This window comes from Martes martes, assembly GCF_963455335.1.
Source record: "Martes martes genome assembly, chromosome: 9".
Lineage (NCBI taxonomy): Eukaryota > Metazoa > Chordata > Mammalia > Carnivora > Mustelidae > Martes > Martes martes.
Window position 1 is genome coordinate 119,003,644 of NC_137896.1, and position 19,576 is coordinate 119,023,219.

Genomic DNA, 19,576 nt, shown 5'->3' on the forward strand with positions numbered 1-19,576 from the left:
GCCTCTTCACTGATTTCCATAAAAACTCCACTTTGGCCAGGCACTGTATGGATTTGGGTTGGCACAGCAGAAGGGGTAGTTAGGTCCCGGGGAGGGTCCTATCTTTGATCTTTCCCATTTGCTGCCTCTCCTCTCTCTCTCTCCCATCCGTCCCCTTCACTGTCCACAGCCTAGAGGGCCTCTTGGGGTGCCCACATCTCCCTCCTCCTTTCTCCATCCAGACCTCCCTGAACACAGGGGTCTTCCCGATCACAGGACCCGCCTCCTGGATGGGAGATACTCTAGGATCCGCAGCATTGTGTCTCCTCGTTATTTTCGTAACTCAAGAAAACAGCAAAGCTACGGAATTGAACTAGAGAGTCATTCGTTTGACACCCGTGCTTTATTTGGTGCTCTGGGAGAAGTGGTTTTCATCAGAAGGTCTAAGGCGGTAAATGGAAACATTTCCGAAATAAATCTGGCAGAAATTGGAAGAGGGAAGGCGGGGGAGCAGTTGAAGGACACATTTGCGGGAGAGACAGTGTGTCACAGGTGGAATTGACCGTGTGTAGTGAGCTCAGACAAGGGAGGACCTCGGTGGGTCATGGGGGATGGGACTTGCCTGCCTCTGGGGGAGCCTGGCCACAGCCTGAGGGATGGAGGGGAAGCGGAGGGAAGGGAGAGGGAGGAAAAAGAAGCGTTGTGAGGTATCCGCGCAAAGCCAGTGTTTGCCAGTTGGGCGTTTGCCCTGTGCTGAGGCTGGAGGCTGCCCGTGTGCCCACCATGTCTCCATACAAGCCCTCTCCCCACGCACATCCTTGCTCTGGGTGGGATGCTGTGTGCTGGCGGGGATGCGGTGGGGGAGGGCAGCATCTGATGTCATGTGTCTGCCATTCATTAGCACTGTGACTTTGACCCGTTCCTTAGTCTAAGGATTGGCTACATGAAAGCCACCTGGGCAGCGTGATGAGATACAGGTTCTTGGGTCCTACCCCTACAGGAGCTGACTCACAAAGCCCGTGATGGGGGTAACGGATACGCATTTTGGTGAAAGGTCCCTGTGGGCTTCAGACACAGAGCCAGTGGGGGTGTCAGTGTCTTGGTGAGCCTCTAGCCTCAACCCTCAAATGAGGTTATGCATCCACTGGCGCTCAACGGGTCAGCCCCCTTCACACCCCTCTTCTCCCCTGACTGTTCTCCCTTGAGTCCCCTGGAGATTGCACACGGAGATGATGCCTCTGGCCGCAGTCAGCAGTGACCGTGAGGATATGCTGGGTCTCAGGCACCCCCTGGAGCCAGAACGAACATTTCCACTCTCCCCATCAGCAGGCAGGGTACGCTCCTAGCAAACAGGTGAGCTCAGGTGACATCTTTGCCTGGGAGCTCAAAAGGGACAGCTCTGGGGCTGCTGGTGATGCTGATGCAGGGAATGGACAAGTTGGGGATAATACTAACGGTAGCTAGGGCTTATTGGTGGGCTGCCAGTAACAGGTGTTTTGCAAATATGATCTCATTCGATCCCCATAAAATCCCATGAGCAGAATTACGATTTTGCCCATTCTACAGATGGAAGATAGAGGGACCCCATGGTCTGCCCGAGGTCACACAAAAATTTGTTTTTGTTGTTACTCTTGTTACCCAGGAAACTGAACGTGGTCTGCTGTGTGGTTAGGCGCTCTGGAGTTGATCTTGAGCTGTTAAAAATGGGCTGTACAAATGGGAATAGACAGTAATTTATAAACCAGCTGAGTGCGTCTCTCCTGTAATAGATGTTGGTAAACCAGGGAGGGACAACTGGTCTTTTGGGTCCTCCCCCCTCTTTTTTAGTTTCTTCTTATTTTTCCTTTGTTGCTTGGGCAAGTTGCCCTTGAGCTTGTGTAAACCTCAAAAGCTGCAGATACCAGAATCTTGGAGATGTCAAACACAATGATTCTACTGGCTTTTTAGAGTCCGTCTGACTCCAGAGCCTCCACTCCTTCCATTCTCTATCTCGAACCTCCCAGCACACAAGACCAGACCCCTGGGCCAACCCCCCCCCCCCCGCCCCGCTCCCCGCAAAACAATGCAGTCCCTTGAACTCCTCTGCACTAGCAGGAAGCTCTTCTGGAAGTTCCCTCAGGGCCGTTGCAGGTACCTGCAGGCCTGAAATCTGGGGAGAGACTGGACTGGTGGGTCTGAGCCAGGTTCAAGCCACGTGGTCCCGTGGATGTTTAATAATATTTAACATTTTTACTGCCTTTCTCCCCTATTTGTTCCATTAGCGATCTGCCTCCAGCTGCCGGCAGGACACATCCTCAGCCTGTCCCTGCCAACCCATCTGTCACTAGGAGACAGCTCCCATACGGGCCTCTCTGTTTTTAGACTTCAGGAAGGTTGAACATCTAAAACGCAGAGACTGTCCCTTTTTTATAAACAACTGGCCTGGCCAACTGAGGAGTGCATTCACCTAAGTGAATTTTTCATCCCTCTCACTCCCTGTCCCCAACTCCCCTTAAATGGAAATGTCAGGCTTCTCTCCACCTGCTGAAGATCATGCAGACCAATCTGGCTTTGAGAGGTTTGAGGGTCCAGGTTAAGCCCCACTGTTGCTCTCTCCCACAGAACATTCTTATCTATCCTGCCAGAGCCTGGGCAGTCTGGAAAGCAGGGAAGGGGCTGGAGGCTACGTGGAGAAAGAAGGAAGGGGAAGCCATGCTGCCTGGCCTTGTTTCCTACTCCCCTCCCCAGAGCACCCCCCGGAATCCCACAAGTCTTGTTCCCTGCCCGATCTGGACTTGGTTCCTGCCCTGTCTCTGTCTTCTGGCTGGTTTTTCTTCCTGGGCCCTCTGTCTATCCTTCCTCATGCAACACTACCCCTCCAAGCTCTTGTCATTTGACTTTGCTTCATTCTTGATTCAGACACCTGTTTCTACCCCACCTGTTCCTGAAGATAATTACTTAAGTGTCTTGGTTGAGTCCCATAAAGGACAGAGGTGGCATCTCCATTATTTGGGGGGTCCAGGGAACTTGTTCAGTGCCTGGTGAACAGTAACTCCCCTTATGCATTTGCTACAAGGACTTGAAGTTCAGGTTCATGAGTTTTATGCCCTGCATCCCTAGCTGAGAACTCATTACCTTCAGTTCCACTGGTTTGTTCTCTGAGCAACTGCCAAGTGTCAGGGACATGGGACTCAGGGTAATGCCTCAAACCCTCCTTGCTTTGTGTGTGCAGAAATGTGAATTTGAAAAATTTTTCTTGGAGTCAAGAGTAGCAGTGCAGACGAAGCATTGAATTAGGAGTTTGCATTCTCCTTTCCTGGACTTTAGTTTTCTCTCTATAAAATGGAGCGGTGATATCCATCCGGCCACGTGCCTGCAAGATAGTCACAACCCAAACCAATAGCTTGCACACAGTAGGTGCTCACCCAAGATGGTTTGAGCTCTGACTGACCAACTTCAACTCAACACTGCCACCTTCTGGCAATTACTCTACTGCTGAAGGGTGCTGGGGTTCAGACCTGGAAATAGGAATTCCTCCTGGGCAATGGTTCAAAGGAAGAGAAAACTTCCATGAAGGGACATCCAGTTGATCCATTCTCAGCCCAGCCCAGAAGTTCCACCCACCTGTGGCTTCCAACCACTGCCCCTTGGTGACAAATTCCTTCATGTCCTCAGGGGCCTCTTCCTAGGGCTAAGTAGCCTAGAAGCACAGGGTTAGAACCGGCTCTATCTGATAGACCTGGAATTCCTGACGCCCTTTTCCTCTAGTGACCAACTCCCACGCTTGGGTGAAGGGCCTTTTTTTTCCCACTTAAACTTTTCAGTCCTTTCTTTTCTAATATAAACACTTAATGCTGTTAATTACCTTGTACACAATGTTTGAACTGAATATAACAAATTTTGATATCTTGTGTTTTTATTTCCATTTAGATCAAATTATTTTCTCATTTCTTTTGTGACTTTTTTGATTTTGAGGGTCTTCAAGATACCTTCCTGTTACAGATTTCTAATTTAATTTTGTTGTGGTCAGAGAATATATTTTGTATGATTTAACTCTTTTAAAATTCACTGGACTTCCTTTATAACTTAAAATACAATCTATCTTGGTAAATGTGCCAAGCGCACCTGAGAAAAACATGTACACTACTGTGTCTGGTGGTGAGCTCTCTGAAATATCAAGTAAGTCAAGTTGGTTGATAGTCTTCTATTTCCTTAACGATTTTTTGGTCTATTGTTCTATCAATTGTTGACCGAAGGGTATTGAAATTTCTAGCTATCTATATGGATTTGTCTCTTTGAAGAGGATTTAAAACGAGAAAAATTTCTTTTATATTTACTCACGTATTTATCATTTCTGGCATTTTTCATTCCTTTGTGTAGATCCAAGTTTCTTTCTGGTATTTTCCTTCTTCCTGAAGGACTTCCTTTCATCTTTCTGTAGCTTTGGTCTGCAGACGAATTCTCTTAGCTTTTGTTTGTCTGGAAAAGTAAGTCTTTTGCCTTTGGGTTTGAAGGATATTTTTGCTGGGTATAGAATAAGAGGATGAGAGCTTTTTTTTTTTCTTTCTCTCAGAGTTAAAAATATTGCTCCATATCTTTTGGCTTGCTTAATTCCATTTTTTATCTCGTTCCTCTATATGTGTGTGTTCCACCCACCCACACCAAAAAAATTGTCCCCTTTATTACTGGTTTTTATCAAACTGATTATGTGGTTTTCTTCAAGTTTCTTCTGCCTGGGTTTTGTTGAGCTTCTTGAATGGATGGGGATACAGTTTTCCTCATCACGCTTTCCTCTACCTTCTAGAACATATTAGCATATTTATTACCATCTTAATGTTTGTGCCTGCTTATTCTATCAGTATCATTTCTGGATCTATTTTTATTAGTTGTTTTTTCTATAGGTTGTGGGCCTTATTTTCCTACTTTTTTGAAGGACTGCTACTTTTTAATTGGATGCTGAATATTGTAAATTTTATGTCCTTAGGTGCTTACTTTTGTTGTATTCATTTAAATGTTACTGAGTTTTGTTCTTGGATGCAGTGCTGTTAATTGAAATGAGTTCAATCCTTTCAAGGTTTGCTTTTAAGATTTTTCACGGCAAGTACTATATATCTTTATTACATAACCATGGTACACTTATCAAACCTGGTAATAAATTAAAGTTGTGGGACACTATAAATGAAATGAGAAACTTCATTTGGATTTCACCAGTTTTCTCATTTATGTCCTTTTTGTGTTCCAGTAGCCACTCCAGGCTCCCACGTTACCTTTAGTCCCCTCTAATCTGTGACGTTTCTCAGTCTTGTCCTTCATGATTTTTTGGAGACCGCTGGCCAGGTATTTTTGAAATATGTTCTTTTTTTTTCTTTTTTAAAGATTTTATTTATTTATTTTATAGACAGAGATTACAAGTAGTCAGAGAGGCAGGCAGGGAGAGAGGAGGAAGCAGGCTCCCCGCTGAGCAGAGAGCCTGATGCGGGGCTCGATCCCAGGACCCTCATACCATGACCTGAGCCGAAGGCAGAGGCTTTAACCCACTGAGCCACCCAGGCGCCCCTGGCCAGGTGTTTTTGTAGAACCTCCCTCAATTAGGGTCTATTGGATGTGTTCTCTTGATTAGACTTGGGTTATGGATTTGTGCAACAAATTCCACAGGGGTGAAGTGCCCTTCTCATTGTATCATATCAGGGAATACACAACACTGATATGACCTATTACTAGTGATGTTAACCTCAATCACTTAATTAAGGTGGTGTTTCTGGATTTCTCCACTGTAAAACTACTTAGTAGATAGAGCTAGAAAATATATGTATGTATAGTGACTCATATATACTACACACAGTATTTATTTTTGTATATATCACATCTAGACTTCCCTTCTTGCTTATTTGTAACTTCTTGTGACAATGAGAAACCTGGTTCCTATATTCTGTTATTTGTTTATTTATTGATCTATTCGTTCAACTCCAGTATCCATGTAGTTTCAGAATTGCTAACCCACACATATGCCTGTAAGAAACAATTTTGCTAGGAAGGGCACAGCATTGGTTTATGGCTCTTTTTGTCTTTAGTCAAACCACCATTTCCCCAAGTTATTTGCTCATCTCCTCTTTCCTAACTCCTTGCAGTGAGGTTTTGTCATATATTTGAAATATAGTTACTTTTATTTGTCATGGTCCCCATTTCATCCTAGGTTTACTAGCATCCTTGGCCTTTAAAACTTTTTAAATTTTGGGGGTGCCTGGGTGGCTTGGTGGGTTAAAACTTCTGCCTTCGGCTCAGGTCATGGTATCAGGGTCCTAGGATTGAGCCCTGCGTCGGACTCTCTGCTCAGTGGGGAACCTGCTTCTACCCATCTCTTTCTGTCTGCCTCTCTGCCTACCTGTAATCTCTGTCTGTCAAATAAATAAATAAAATCTAAAAAAAAACTTTTTAAATTTTTCATTTGCATTCTGTAAACTTCACTCACTGTGGGGTATGGTTCTATGGGTTTAAACAAATGCACGGAAGTGTGGCCTCACCACCACAGCACCACCATACAGAACAGTTCCATCGCCCTAAAAATTTCTTTGTGAGTCTCCTTTGTAGTTCTTTTCTTCCCCTCCCCCAACCACTGAAAACCACCTGTTCTCCATCCCTATGCTTTTGCATTTTCTGGAATGTCATACAAATAGGCTCCTATAATACGGAGTCTTTTGGATCTGACTTCTTTTACTTAGCAAAACACATCTAAAAATTACCCGCACTGTTGCATGAATCAATACCTTGTTCCTGTTTATTGCTGAGAGGTATTCCAGTTTATAGATATACTCCAGACTTTGTTTATCCCTTCACCTGTTGAAGTACACATTGACTGCCATGGTTTGCCTTTTCACTGTCTTAATGATGTCTTTTGAACAACATGAATTCTTAATTTTAATATACTCTAATTTATGGATTTTTCTCCCCTTAATGATCAGTGCTTTTTGTATACTGTTAAAGAATTTTGGCCTCAAGATCGTGAAGATGTTCTCCTATGTTTTCGTCTACAAGTTTTACTACTGGTTTTCCACATTCCATCTATGATCAATCTGGAATTGATTTTTTTTTAAAGATTTTATTTATTTATTTGTCAGAGAGAGAGAGAGAAAGCATGCAAGCACACAAGCAAGCACTGGCAGACAGAGGCAGAGCGAGAAGCAGGCTCCCCGCCGAGCAAGGAGCCCGATGTGGGACTCGATCCCAGGATGCTGGGATCATGACCTGAGCCAAAGGCAGCTGCTTAACCAACTGAGCCACCCAGGCGTCCCTGGAATTGATTTTTATGCATGGCATGAGGTAGGGATCAACCTAACACCACTTATTGAAAAAAACTCCCTTTCCCTCACTCTGTTGCAGTGTGATATTTGTTATAAATCAAGTTGTCATACATATGTCCGTCTATTTTTATCATGAATTTTTATCAGAATTTTTATCATGGCCATTGAACTGGCTCTCCTTGCACTGGTATCCATTACTAAAGCCATAGCAAGATCTTGATACCTAGTAGTATAAGTTCTTCTGCCTTGTTCCTCTTCTTTAGAATTGCTTTCAACTGTTCTTGGCCCTTTGTATTTCCAATTTCCATATAAAGTTTAGAATCATCTTGTTAATTTTGGCAAAAACATCTAGCTGGAAGACTTTAACTAGAATTGTATTAACTCTGCAGTTCAGTTTGGAAAGAAACAACATCTTAATTACACTGAGCCTTCCAATCCATAACTATGGTATATCTGGGGGAAGTTTATAAAGGCACTAAAACACAAACGATTTGTTACAGTCTTCTCCCAGGATCTGCTCACCCAATCTTGCCAGACTATGAGAAGTCTTTCGGGCAGCACTTTGCACAGTGAGAGTCTGTGTCGGTAACCTCAGGCTCTCACTCAAGACCCAGAAAGGACTGGCTTTTTATGTACCCCTCCCAGCCAACACCTCTATCTACTCCTTTCCTTGGCAAATGCTTTACATCTGTTTAAAATTTTAAAAATACAAACATTAATCGTATCCTTTTGGCGAGAGTTGGTAGAAGACAAAATGGACAAATGAAGCATAATTCAAAAACAACAAACACTAAAAATTACGACAGTTTCATCAGCAATGAGAACTTTTAAGTGAAATAATACTGTTTGATCCTTTTTAACAAACAAGATCTTAAAAATCAAACTCCTTCGGTGATGTCACTGTGGAGTCACTAGTGTATTTTCGTGTGAATTTTTTCCAGTAACCGTAAAAAGCTCCTTTGGACTATGTGCTAGTTGGAGAAATGGTGAGGAGATATTTTTAAGCTAAGTCCAAATATTTTCCCTCTGACTTTCATCTTCAAATCAAATCTCTTGTTCAATAACTTTGAGAGGATCTTTAAAAAAATGTTAGTTTTTTGGCAGGGACTGTGATCTTTTTTATTGTCAACAGACTGTAGTTTCTGTTTCAAAAAAAAAAATCCTCAGCATTTGGGGTTTATTTTCATCTTCTTTAGTTTTGTCAGACATAGATGGAAATTGCACTACTGAGTTACCTGTATAAATTTCTATACTGACATGTTTATACTCCCTTGTTCGGAACGCTTTCACACTGGGGTGCGTGAGATTCTTGAAATGGAAGCCTTGCTTTGTCAGTTGTCATCTTCTTCTTCCTGTGGAGGACTGAAGGGTTTCTAAATGAGTGTGAAATTTAATGCAGGCTATCACTGTCTGGATAGGACCCAAAATTTAGTGGTTCGGATTTCAGATTGTTAAAGTAATAGCAACAGAAATCTGGAACACGGTAAACTGGAACTGGGATCACTCACGAGCCTCGCTCCCTCTCCTGCCTCTCCCCAGCTGTTCTGTGTGCAGGTGGCTGGACCCAGGGACCCAGGGACATCGGTGAAGTTGCCACTTAGCTCAGGGTGGAGAGCAGGGAGAGGAACAGAGGCAGCCTCTTCTGGACTCTTCGAAACTATCCTCGCAGGCCCTGGCGGCGTCCCTTTGCACAGAGCTGCTGTGTGTGCTAAGGACACCTTGTCACAGGGGAAGTCTGTGCCCTGGGATCTCCCTCCAGGAAGGGATGAAGAAGCAAACCCGGGAGAGGGGGGGAGGCCGCCATTGCTGGAATGGAGACAGGCCAGGGACACCCTCCTGGCAGGTGCCCGCTCACAGAGAACCATACCAACCGCCTCTGGGCCCCCAAGGCCCAGAAACAGCTCTGGTGACCCCGGGCCCTGCCCTGCCATCTTCTCAGAAACAGCGTCCCCCACTCCTCACTCCAGCCCCTCCACCATTCGCACGCCTGTGGGCTTCCGGCTGCCTCCACCTCCTCCTCGGGGCTTCTCCCTCCCGCAGTGTTTGCTCGCCTTGTCCCCTCCAGGGCTGCTCCCAGTCAGGACGGCCACTACCCACGAGAAGGCTGGACGTGGAGTTCCCACAGGCAGGGGCCACAGTTTTGACTTCAAGCTAGCCTCCATTTTGGCACTTTTTGTAAAAAAAAACATTTTTTTTTTCAGTTGAAGTGAGACTTTTAAGAGGTTCCAGTTCTAAGGTTTCTACATTTTAATGGTCCCATGTTCTGCTTCCTTTTCTTTTATGTTTATCTGCCACAAGGGTCCATAGCAGAAACGGTGCCGGACAGACTCAGGAGACCTGGGTCCTAGGCAAGTCACTCCCGCCTCTCCCCACTCCGAGGCCCCTTTTCCACATCCCTGATTTATGAAGGGGTTAGTCTAGACCAGAGATCATCAGCTATCTTTGATCATGCCTCCCCAGCAATTAAAAAAAATGGGGAGCATGTACCCATAATATGTGTATATTCAAGCTGTCCTTTTACTACAATACCAGTATGTTACGATATGAACTTGCAAAATAAAACATTTTAAAGCTAAATATCATATAAACTGAATACACATAAATACCTTAAAAATAGATTTCCCTTTCATTTATAGAACAAAATTTCCTCGTCTCACCATTGTATTGTTGGCTTGTAACTAATAAGATTAGAGTAAGGGAAAGCAGTCTGGCTGGATGTACTTCATTATTTTTTAAAATCTTACTTTAACACTTTGAGATCGAGCCATTCAGGGGTCTGGTTCTAGTTGAGTCTATTTTTAGTGGCTGTCCTAGCTGGTCCAAAGAGAAGAAATGTATCTTTGGCTGCGTGTATTAAATTATGGCCCTCATTTTCAATCCCATCCACCAATTAAAGGCTTTTTATTGAAATGAAGCTCAAAGATGTCCATCTTCCCTTATGTCAGTCAGTGGCTCTTACAAGCTAATTGGAAAAACACTGCATTTTTGTATTTTTAACAAATGGACTCAGCATCCACTGACGCTCTCCATTTGGATGATTTTCAAACAGATTGGAAAAATCTGTTTCTAATATTTTCAAGTACGCACATAGAAAGCATGATTGCAGGTGACTCCGCACGTTTTCAGCAACAACAATCTGATGTTGAAAATATTCTCTCCAAAGCAGGAGTTCTTCAGAAAAGCAAGTGCTTTTCTCTCTCATTGCTGAAATGATTCACCTCTACCTCGAAGAGTCAGAAGAATCCGAGTTCATTTTTCAGTGGATATCTGCCAACAGTCACTTGTCATCATAAAATGCTCAGCAAATTTGGAACGTTTGCCTTTTGGTACAAGAAACACATATAATTCCTCTTAAAGTTTGATGGCTCTTTTAAGTGGTCTGTCAAGAGATAACCAGCCAGCCTCTATGTGTTCAAAAGATTTTCAAAGTCATTTCCCTGATTACAAATCATTGTCTATGTTTTACTGTGCTTTAAATTCTTTTTTTTTTTTTTATTAACTACCCACACCAGTGCATCCTGTGCTACTCTGTGTACTTCTGGACTTAAACCTTTCCACTGGTGGCCTGTGGGAAGTTTTGCGGGGCATTGGTTTCACAGGCGTGGCCATCCCTGCACCCTTACCCAGAATCCTTTTCAACACGGAGCAGCCACTCCCTCGGCGATCACACCCAGTTTCTCCCCTAACTGGTGTTTTCATTAAAGGAGTAATGTACTGTTGGGTCAATATTGCCGCTTTCCATTAGTCTCTCACAGAAATGTGGTTCTTCACGTATTTTATGATCGAAACGGAATCTAGGAAAACCACGTGAAAAACAATGGTACTTTTTTTCAACTATGTAGCCACTTTTCCACGGTGTGGACTTTTTCGACGCTTATTTCTCCACACCTTCAGCAATATTTCCCCCACATTTTCCGATAGGATCTGTGGTCACTACGTTGTGTTCTGTGCACTATTCTTGCTACCACCGGCTTCCACACCAACTGCCTTCTCCCCAGCCTCTGGATGACAAGGGCTGTGTGTGTGTGTGTGTGTGTGTGTGTGTGTTGTAGATAACAGAGTCACATGACATGGGCCTAAGAGAGAGTGCACTGGCTTCCTAGCAACCACCCCCTCTCCCCACCACTCCCAGCAAAACCAAGCGTGGAGCTGGGCCCCCAGAGAAGGGAAGATTGTTATCCCATTCCCTGGTTGGATATATGCTTAGGCTCACTGCTCGCTGCTCGCCTGTCTCACCACAGGAAATGAGAACTGAAGCCGGGACTTCAGTTATGTCTGACGAGATTCTCACCGTTTCTACTACCGGAGAGAGAAGAACTTGTGTTTTAAGCGGCAGAGGTTCTGGCCCTGACGTTTCCCGGTCGACCCCCCCCCACCCCGCACTTGCATCATAAGCATTATCTTCAATTGTAGTTTCTTTGCAGGAATCTTGTTAAGTTGCCATTTGCGAGAGTTAATTGAGTTAAAATTTGGTCAAGTAATTTGTGAAGCCACTTAGCTAGACGCACGTGACCTGGGACACATGGTGGGGTAGATGGCCCTTATCAGCACTCGTTTGAGGCCATCACAGTAAGCTTTCCGGGGGGCGGGGGGCCGGGGGTGAGAGGGTGGAGTGGCAGACACTGCGGGAGCTTGTTTGGACGTTCTAGCAAGGTGGCCCGGATTCTCCCAGCCCCTGGCCACTCCTGGGACACTAACCCTGTCACCTAGGGACCTTATTTATGATGTCAGTTCTGAGGGGTATTAGTTCACTAAGGTTGATGAGACAAAGTACCACAGTTATGGGGCTTAAACAACAGAACTTTCTTGTTCTTTTCTAGAGCCTTGCATGTTCTAGAGCCTTGCAAGCTGAGATCAAGGTGTCTGTGGGGTTGGTTACCTCAGAGGGCTGTGAGGAAGGATCTGCTCCATGCCCCTCTCCTTACTTCCGGCGGCGCGCCGGCAGTCCTTCCTCGGCTTGAAGGTGCCTCACACCAATATCTGCCTTCATCTGCACAGGGTGTTCCCCTGCACTGCGTGTCTCTGTGTCCCAAATTCCCCTTTCAATAAGGACAGAAGTCATACTGGATTAGGGGCCCACCCTACCTCATACGCCCTCATCTTAACCAATTGTATCTACAAGACCCTGTTTCCAAACGAGGTGGCATTCTGAGGTACTAGGGGTTAAGACTTCAACATACAAATCTGGGGGAAGACACAATTCAGCCATGAAGCTGGGCTACACCGCAGACCTTCTAAAACAGGTCTGAGGGTGGGGGCTCGTACTTCATGTTCTTAATAAGGACCTTAGGTACCTTGTTTGCTCACTAAGGCTTGAGAGCTACGTGGCCACCTGAGGTGACACAGAATGTTCTCTCTCCCACCTCCAATACAATAGGAGCACCAAATAAAACTAAACCATAGATGCTAATATGTAGCTTAGTTCAAAAGAAATGAAGAAATTTTCATGTGCCGTAAAAGGAGAGATCAAAACCAGAGGGCTAAGCATTGGCTGTTGCTGGGAAAACCCTAAGGAGTGTTAGACAAGGATACAGGCCCCTAGAGGCAGTGGGGGGTGGGAGGGGCTGCTGGGGCTCAAATGCCCTTGAGGGAGGTAATAGGCCCATCGGGTGCTTGAAGCAGAGGAACTAATCATTTTGCATGAAGCTTGGAGACTTGAAAAGTTACCCTGTCCGTGAAAGTCAGTGAAAGAGGGACCGGAAAAATCCACCAGAGTTTGTTTCAACTAATTAAAAATCGGGCAGATTGGCCATTCAGATCTGCTCTGTGAACTCATGGGATCAAATAGCTTTCTTAGCTGAGGTGCCTCTAAGAAAAAGAATTTGGGTTGCTTGAGGGGAGGCATGAGGGTCATTCTAGGATAGTACAGCAAAGTTGGGACCTGATAAGGCCTGCCAACAGGCAAGGAAAAGTTTAGAACAGGCAGGGATAGGTCCCTGAGCAACTGGGAGAAAGGAGTCCTGGTAGGTGGGAATGAATTAGCATACCGAAAGCAAAGGAGGGTCCCAGAGAGGAATTTGCTGTGTTTCTGATAGACAGGTGAGGGCCAGGGAGGAATGAACCTGACATTGAAAGACCTCCCCACCCCCTCCTCCTCCTCCTCTTTCACAGGTCAACCCTTTCAGAGACCGAATCTGCAAAGTGTTCTCCCACAACGACATGTTCTCCTTTGAGGATGTGCTGGGCATGGCATCTGTGTTCAGTGAGCAGGCCTGCCCTAGCCTGAAGATCGAGTATGCCTTTCGCATCTATGGTGGGTGACTAAGTGGTGGTGGTGGGTGGGGGTCAGTGCCATAGAGTAAATACCAATCTGGTATCCATCAACATCAATTCACCGGTGGGATGATGTCCATTGGGATTCACTTGGGTGTTTATGGGTATTAGCATGTTTCTTGAGTTCCATAGATTTTTTAAAAGATGGTGGTGAACTACTACTTCAGTGGATAGATGCATTCCCCTCCATGCCATCAGAGGCAAATGGAGCCACAGGTGATGTATTTTGTGGTAACAGTGTAGACAGGCAAGAAAGAGAGAGAGAGATGGAAGACTACATATGGGTATGAAGGAGCCATGCTTGTTTTGCAGAAATTCAGAAATTTGAACACCAGAACTAGCTCAGCCACAAAACGGCTGAGAAATCTTGGACAAATCATTTCATCTTTCTGGGCCTCAGTTTCATCATCTTTAAAATGAGGTGTTTGAGAGAGATCATCTCTGAGGTCTTATGACAGTTTTTGGTCTCTGGTTTTCCTGGGGTAGCCATAAGATACTGCAAAAGCTCTGCTCTTCGGGGGGCTCATGTCCCCTTAGCTGAAATGCCTGGAGTTCTCAAAAGAAATTAAAATGAAAGAAACAAAGAAATCTTGGGAAGCCTTCAAACAGACCGTGTACAAGGCTTTAAGCTCATTGTGAAAACTCTTTGGCCCCAAAGGACTTGTACATTCAGGCTTGCATAGTTTGGCATTTCATATGCTTTCCCTTCTACCAGGTCCTCCCTGTCTCCACACAGTGGACACCATCTTATTCTTGCCTTGCCCAAATGGACTTGGATAAAATGGAGTGGGGGAGTTTTAAGCCTGATGGACTTGTGAGGGCTCAGTTTTCTCATCTGTAAAAAGGACTTAATGGTATTTTTGTAAGCCCTATGTTCTCAAGCTTAGTATCCAGTAATAGCTGAGTAAGCTTCTATCATACTGTCATTTCCACAGATAGCAACTACAAACTCAAATATATATGTATATTTGGGCCCCTTGGTGGCTCTGTCAGTTAAGTTTCTTCCTTTGGCTTTGATCATGATCCCAGGGTCCTGGGATTGAGTCCTGAGTTGAGTTCCCTGCTCAGTGGAGAGTCTGTTTCTCCCTCTTCCTCTGCCCCTCCTTGGTTCATTCTCTCTCTCTCCAATAAATAAATAAAACCATATATACCATATGTAGTTTATATATATGATGTATATTTATCAACAACCTGATGGCACTAATGGTACCAGAAGCAGAGAGTTGAGACTTAGAAGAAAGAAATGGTACTGAATGGTCCCCTCCCCTTTTTACAAACTTTTTTAGCCTAAAGTTGGCTTTCAGTGAGGGGCATCACACAGGACTGATAGAAACCTTGAACTCTTTCTGACTTAAAGGATCAGAGAGTTTGGGACAATTTTCTCCTGAAAAGTGAAAAGGAGGGAGAGACCGTGAAAGAAAGCCAGACAAGGGAGCCCAACATCTGTGTATGAACTATGCCAGATCTCTTTCTGAGCTCTAAACCATATATATTCAAGAGCAGACTCAAAGCAGCTCAGGTAAAGATAACAGAACTGAGATTTGAGAGGCCACTGCATTTTAACAAGTTACCTCTGTGACAGGGTTTGCACTTTAAGTCCTGTCAATTGTCTGATAGAATTAAAAAAAAAAAAAATCAGCACTCTTTGGAGGAACATAACAGAATCCAGAGTTTTTACAATAACTCATTTATAACGTCTAAGATACAATCCAAAATCATTCAATATACAAAAATTTTAGAAAATCAGAAATGTCTGAACTATAATCTGAAATTATTCAATAGACAATTAAAAAATAAAACTGATATGGTTTCAAGAATGGAGCCTGACTCAGACATGACCCAGATGTTGGAATTAGCTGACAAGTCTCCTAAAACAGCTACTAACCCTTGGCCAGTGAAGTAAAAGAAATTCATAATGAAAGAAACAGTAGGAATTCTCCACAGAGAAACAGAAACTATAAGAAAGAATCAAATGGAAAATATGAAAGTGAAAAATAAAATATCTAAAATAAAAATTCATTGGATGGGCTTAACAGGAGAATTGAGATGACAGAGGAAAGAGTCAGAAACCTGAAAATAGTTCAGTATAAATAATCTAATCTGAAGAATGGAAGGAAAAGAATTAATGGGGAAGAAAAGATATTTGAAGAAGTAATGGCCCCACATGTCCTACGTTTGATACAAGACATACATTTATAATGAACTTCAAGCAGAGTTAAGTACAAATGAAATCACATACTCAAATTTAATTAGCTTTGTGGTCCTCACCTGTTCATTAGTCGTCCTCCTTCTTTACCCCAAGTACCTCTGGGGATCCCCAGGGAGGTTCAGCCCTCTAGCTCCTGCAAGTCTCTGTCAGGACTTGTGCTGAAGAGCACTTGCTATTTTGTCCCCAGCCGCTTCTGTCTCCTGTCAGTACCCTTCTGGATGGGCAGCTCTTCCCAAAGCAGAGTGCTGGCCCAGGCTCAGGGATCTCATCTTAGCCAAGAGTCTTCAGGTGACCAGTAACAGGGACTTACCTGTGTAAAAGGCAACAGATGAAGAACAACAATATATTCATTTTCCATTGCTGTGTAATAAATTACCACAAATCTAGTGGATGTAGACAAACATGTTTATAATCTCACAGTTTCCATGGTCTAGAAGTCTGGCATAGCTTATTTGTGTCCTCTCCTAGGATATCACAGGGCTGCAATCAAGGCTGTGTCTTGGCTGCACGTAACTGGGGAGAAATCCACTTACAGGCTCACTCTGGTTGTTGACAAGTGCATTTCTTTGTGTCTGTGGAGCTTAGAGCCCTGGCTTCCTGCTGGCTATCTGCTGGAGGCTGCCCTCGGTTTCCAGAGGCTGACGTATGCTCCTTGCCACATGGGCCTCCCTTGACATGGCCACTTGCTTCTTCAAAGACAGCCAGAGAGAGAGTCTCTTGGGTGTGTATGTTGGTAAGATAGAGTCTCATAACACTGTAATCACAGAAGTAACGTCCCATCACTGTTGTCAAATTCTGCTGGTGAGATGTAAGTCACAGTTCCCTTCCACACAAAAGGGACATGGAGATTATATACGCATAAGCACCAAGAGGGACAGATCTGGGGGGAGGAGGGCTCTAAAGTTTGTCCATCGCAAGCAGCATGGAACCATGGGGAAACCGAAGCAGCCTCGCAAGGATGCAGGGACAAGTGGTCAGGAAGTGAGGCAGCTACTGTCTGCTTTTCTCTCTATGGCTTCCCGGTCTCTCCTCTCCGCTTCTCTCTCTGCATTTGCTCTTCCTGCAGACTTTCCTGCTTCTGTGCCCATGGGCCAAAGAGGAACACCCTGGTCCCCCATTTTCTCGGGAGAGGCTGATGGCTCAGCCAAACCCATGATCTTGCTATGCCCTGGCTGGGTCAACAGCCTTGTCCAACCACCCACAACCCAAAAGATGCAGAGTCACGAACAGACATAGCTCCAGAGGCCCACTGCTGGGGGTGGGGACACTTCTCAGAGATGGTAAAGTGTGGGCTGAGCAGATGTTCCCAAAGATGTCTGCCTCAGCTGTCTTTCCATGGTTTCCCGAGCTAAACAAACAAAAACACCCCAACCTTCAGGGAAGCTACAAGAACAGCAGGTTCTCTTCAGGCTTCAAGGCACAGGAGCCAAACTGTGTTCGGCTGAGACGTGGAGAGAATGTCCTCACTCCCACGAGGTCAGACTGAGCGCCTGAGGTCCGATAAGGGACCAGATACCCCCTGTCCCCCACGCTGTCCTTGTGTCCTCCTCAAGCCCCTCTCTGCAGGCCCCCTTGACAGATTTCCTTCCTCCTTGAGCTCCAGCCCCCAAACATAAAGCACAAAGCCTTCATGCAAATCAGCTGTGCAAATAGACGCCCAGGGACTCATAAACTCCAAGGCTTCCTCAGATACACCCAGACAAATCTGAATTCTCTTTGGGTTCAGAAGATTTGTTGCCTCACAGAGCTGTCAGCAGGATTAGGAACGGGATGCGTGACTCTCTGAGCGCGGCGCTTGGCGCGTGGGAGCTGCTCAGTACATTGAGGTGGTAATGGTAGACGTGAGGGCAGAAGAGGAGGAAGACGAAGGAAAAGAAAATGGTGATGGCCCTGGTGATCCTTCTTCGGCAAAGTCCAGAGACGTACCTCGATGCTCTAAGGCCTTGGTCCTCTGCGCGTGGTCCATGCACCAGCAGCGACATTGCCAGGAAGCCGGTCAGGAATGCGGAATCTCCAACCCCCCCTCCCCCGCACACAGGCCGCTTCAGGGTCCGCACATTAACAAGACCCTCAGCTGGGTCCTCCCCATCCTAACTTTTGGGAGACATTGCTCTAACTCACTGGTCCTCAAACGGGACTGCACACTGCAGTCATCTGGGGACCCAAGACCCATGGCTGCTTGGGCCCCCGCTATGCAGGTCTGATGGAGGGATGCTGGGTGGGCCCCGGCTGGTGGGCTTTTTCAAAGCTCCCCGGGGAATTCTCAAGTGCAGCGGAGTTTCGGAGCTACTATACCGCTTCAGCTTGCATTCAGTTGTATGGAAGTGCCCATGTTTTAAAAAAGGAGAGAACAAAAGCCTGGAATTGGGCTCTGCAGAGCCAGGGAGAAGTAGGCGACGGTCTGGCTCCTTCAAGCCCCCTAATCTGCCACCTGTAGTATGGGACTATGGTCCTTATCATCACAAGATGGTTTCTGTGCCTATAGGCTTCTCATCTTCATTCCAGGTAGGAGGATAAAAGGACGAGAGGAGGGATAGGAACCAAGTGAACGTTTGAAGGCACCGATGAAGTTGACTCTTCAACTTCATCTGGTAACAAGCTTTCTTGGATGCCCCACCCAGCAGCTTTGGACTGCTTTGTCCGGAACTATGTCACGTGGCCACCGATAGCCGCAAGGGAGACTGGAAAGCTGGGTGTTTTAAGTTGAACACGGTGTCACCCTGGACAGGAATTGCACTGCTGTTAGTAGGAAGGTGAGGGGGGAGGGGATGGTTATCTGTCAAGAATCCAGCACTGGGGATGTATCTGCTAAGTTCCAGTTTCTGCTTTGAGGGACGTTCCCGGCCTCCAATGGATTCATCCCCCACCCCTCTCTGGAGGGACTTGCACCTGTCAGAGACCGACCGACACCCCAGGACCTGCCTTCCTGCTCCCTTCAGCCCGACTGCCACCAGATGTGAATGACCTTCAGGCAGGGGCCAGAGCACCCCCCGGGGAGAGCTTGCCACACCGCGCCAAGACCCGACCCAGGACTGAGGGCTGGGAGAGGCACGGGAGGCAGGCTCCGTTCTCCTAGAAATGATGGTGAGAGGCGTGCCCTTCGTCACTCAGTCAACATGGGCTGATTTCTGTAAAAGGACTTCGTAAATTGCAAGGAGTCACATGACAGGGAGGTTGGGATGATGAAGGCAAGAGTGTTCTGGAGCCCCGATTCTCCAAGCTTTCTCTAACCTTCCTGTTGTCGGGGAAACCGCAAGAGGTAGGCCCTCCCCCATTCTCAGAACGGCCCCAAGGCCGCAGGTCTGAGACTGCTGAGGCTGCAGGGGCTGGCCAGCCGCCCAGAGCTCCCAGCCCCCACCCCTTTCCCAGTCGGCTGTGCCCTTGCACCCCCAAAGGAGGGGAACTGTCCAGGACTACATTCTACTCCAGCAAATTATTCTGTCTTCAGATGGCCTGGGACCAAAGCCATGTCACTTTGCTGCAGTCTCCGCATACGGGAGCTGGGCCAGCAGGATGCCTGGGGACACTGCGGGGTCTCGGGGAGAGGCTGCGGAGCTTCTTACCAGCAGTGCAATGTCACTGCGGCTGCCCCCTCCCTCTAGTCCTGGTGCTGGTCCCTCCGCCCCTCCACCTGCTCTCAGCCCTCACCCACAATGTGAGATAGCAAAGCTGTGCAGGGAGAGTCTTGGAGGAACATCTTGGGCCTCAGCCTCCAGGTCCTGGGGCTGATAAACAGTTGGTCAGGGGAGAGCCACCTGCTTAAGGACTGGGGTGCTGAGTTATACCTTCTGCCTCCATATCCTATCTGGGGGAACAGAGACAAAGGTCTGGGCTCTAC

At 46.1% G+C, this 19,576-nt stretch overlaps 1 protein-coding gene across 1 annotated transcript in view; it reads left to right on the top strand.

Annotated features, from left to right (window-relative positions):
• Window positions 1-19,576, top strand: part of CIB4 (calcium and integrin binding family member 4) — a gene marked incomplete at both ends in the record, with an annotated part of 48,142 nt that overhangs the window by 22,810 nt on the left and 5,756 nt on the right. Inside the window, 1 exon segment of the mRNA XM_080814392.1 lies at window positions 13,368-13,489. Within this exon segment, the coding sequence (XP_080670518.1) occupies window positions 13,368-13,489 (122 nt within the window).